The sequence below is a fragment of the Octopus bimaculoides genome, chromosome 6, assembly GCF_001194135.2.
Source record: "Octopus bimaculoides isolate UCB-OBI-ISO-001 chromosome 6, ASM119413v2, whole genome shotgun sequence".
NCBI lineage: Eukaryota > Metazoa > Mollusca > Cephalopoda > Octopoda > Octopodidae > Octopus > Octopus bimaculoides.
In genome coordinates, this window is record NC_068986.1 from 31,413,580 (window position 1) to 31,416,785 (window position 3,206).

A 3,206-nucleotide genomic window follows, 5' to 3' on the forward strand; every position below is an offset into this window, starting at 1 on the left:
TAGAGAAGATGTAAATATTATATTTGTTGTACACAATGAAGATAATACTTGGAATTTTAACAAACGAGATACTTATGTTAAAGGTATATGTATATATCTATTTTTTTTTTTTGTACTTGGTTTGCAAGATTCTTGATACAAATTTGTATGTTGAAATAGATTTTGTTGTATCTCAGAAGGTTCATTATGCCAATAATAAGCACACAGAAGGGCATTCTGGTAGTTTATTCCACATCTTCACATATCAAGCCACGAAGCTGTTTGACAGTTTATATGTTTAACATAAACCAACATCAAGCAGTGTCAATGCACACACACACACACACACGGGGGGGGGGGGCTGCCCTGCAATTTTTGACTACCAAAATTCACTCACTTTGTATTGGTCAACTGAGAGTAGATAAGAAAGCACTCACCTATGGTGCTTCACAGTAGGAACTTAAAATTACAAGGCCACAAAAAGAACTTCTTAACCACACAGCTGAAAATCTTATGAGTCAAAATAAAACATTAGGCGTGATGTATACAATATCTACATCTTAGCTTTACTGCTTTGTTGGTACCATTTCATATATGTCGCTAATAACAACTTCCACAAAATAAAAACATCAGAACTTCCTTTTTTCATTGCCGTTGTAAATCTAGAGCCTTGTGCTTATATAAGAAATCCTTATTTTGACTAGTCATAACTCCTAAATTAAGTTGGAGGGAGCCACCGGGACTATTACAAACAAAGGATGAAAGCAGAATGTAGTTATTATCATCATGTATTTTAACCTGGGTGTCCAAACTCTTCTGTTTTTAACCTAAAAGAAAAACTTGCAAAATGTTTAAAGCTATGCATTCTACACCCTTGTTTTCTGCACATACACTCCCCCTCCACACACACACACACACACACACACACACACACACATGCACAGCACCACCACCGTCACTACCACCAACTCTACCATCACCATCCTTAAACCATCTTCACAGCAATGCAAGAATACTGAAACTAAAGCCATACCATCTACATATGACTGCAAGAATATCAATGGCTGCTGTCTGCTCCAACCCAGATACTTCCTATAACTACATATCTAAACAACCATGTATATCTAGGCTCAGCAACGGCACATAAAAAGGATATTATAGCACCGTTTTCAAAAACACAATCTCTTCAATCAGAACAAATACAAACTACACATTCACACCAAAAGAAAAACCAGCAACAGCAACAACAACCACCACATTAGGTTTCCATTTTGTGTTGGGTTGCTAAGGAACTCCCAGGAATCAAAACTGAGCAGCAAGCAAATCTTTTGCTCATCTCTGATATAATCATCACCAGAATTTGCATTCACGCAAAAACAGATTTCTTTTAGATTATTATTTTTCTGCTTGTTGATAAAATTAAGGTGCTTTAGCATGTTTTTTTAAAATTTTTTAAAATTTTATTTCATTATTATTTATTTTTTGTATATTCTCATTTATATCTTTCATCTCTTCATGGTTCCAGTCATTAGACTTCATTCATGCTAGGGCACCATCCTGAACAGTTTAGTCAAACAAATCAACACCAGTATTTTTTTTTTTTGCCAAGTGGTGATGGTGGACAGACAAATACAAAGATGCACACAGACACGCATATACATATATATAAGTATATGTATAAATTAAATACCCTTATATATATGTATGTATAAACTATATACCCATATATATATATATACATATATATATATATATATATACATAGGTGAGAAAGTTATGTGAAAGCACGTGGTTGGATGTATAAAAGATAATAAGAGTGAAAAAACTACAGAAGGCTTGTGTTAGATGGTTAAAGTATATATTTAAATTATGTCAGAAAAATGTTAGAAAAATGTTAGAAAATCTTTTTGGTATATAAACATTGTATTTTGAGAAATACAATGTTTATATACCAAAAAGATTTTATAACATTTTTCTAACATTTTTCTTACATTTTTCTGACATAATTTAAATATATACTTTAACCATGTAACACAAGCCTTCTGTAGTTTTTTCACTCTTATTATCTTTTATATATACATATATATACTCACACACCCATATATAGCATGATAATATATATACACACACACACAATAGGCTTCAACACAGTTTCTGTCTATCAAAATTACTTGGAAGGTATTGGTCAGCTTGGGGGTATAGTAAGACACTTGCCCAGTGCCATGCAGTGGGACTGAACCCCAAACCACTTGATTGCAAAGTGAGTTTCTTAACCACACAGCTATACCTATACCTGTATATAAATGAAATTTCACAGCCTCTACATGAGACTATGGTTGGTAGAAAGAATATGTTGAGGCCTCTGTCCTGCAGTGAACCTGAACATAGGCAATCCAATCCAATTCAAGCATGTCTATGAGTTGAAAAAGGGTTAAATTAAAACAGGCGACCAAATCGATATCCTCTTTATTCCATCCTTTTCACTGTTTTCATTATAAATGTAATATAAAACTTCTAAAATTTCTCAAACTCCATAACTGCAAATTCTATGAAAATTTTTCATTTATTTCACCATGTTGATTTTATTTACACATGTTTCTCATTATTCGTTCTTCTTCTATAATATTTTAGGGGAATGTCGCTGCACAAATATTGAAGTCCCTGAGGTTTATGTTGAGGGATATTACATCATGACTGTTTGGGGCTTTAAAGAAGATCAGTCTTTAATATTTTCAAAAACCATTGATGATTTGAAGATTGTTAACAAAAACACACTAACATTTGTACAGACTGATAAATACATGTATATTCCTGGTCAAACAGGTAATAGAAACTACTTTGTAAAATTTTTTGTTTTTTGTTCATTTTTTTTTTGTTTTTCTTTTGATATAGATTAGCCTTTTATTGTTGTTGTGAAATTTGATTCTTTTAATCCTCACTCAACTCTGATCCAGTGTCCTATAATCAAAAGTATTCCAGCTGTAACCATCCTAAGTTCTTTCTTTTTAAACATAATTTATTTATGATTACATTATTCAATACATCTTTACTGGGGTTTTTTTTTCTTCTAAGAAGATATGATATGGTTTAAGAGAGATATGGTTGCTGCTTCTAGCAGGTTGAGCAACTGAACTGTGTTAGGGATCCCTCATTGATCTCTGACATTTTGTTGTTGATATATATATATATATATATATATATATATATATATATATATATATATATAT

The 3,206-nt window shown here is 32.0% G+C and overlaps 1 protein-coding gene across 1 annotated transcript in view; it reads left to right on the forward strand.

Annotated features, from left to right (window-relative positions):
* The window catches only part of LOC106869347 (pregnancy zone protein), a 73,475-nt gene that overhangs the window by 1,439 nt on the left and 68,830 nt on the right, over positions 1-3,206 (forward strand). The window contains exons 2-3 of the mRNA XM_052968434.1: positions 4-83; positions 2,611-2,802. Coding sequence (XP_052824394.1) covers positions 4-83; positions 2,611-2,802 — 272 coding nt within the window. The remainder of the gene's footprint in view (positions 1-3; positions 84-2,610; positions 2,803-3,206) is intronic.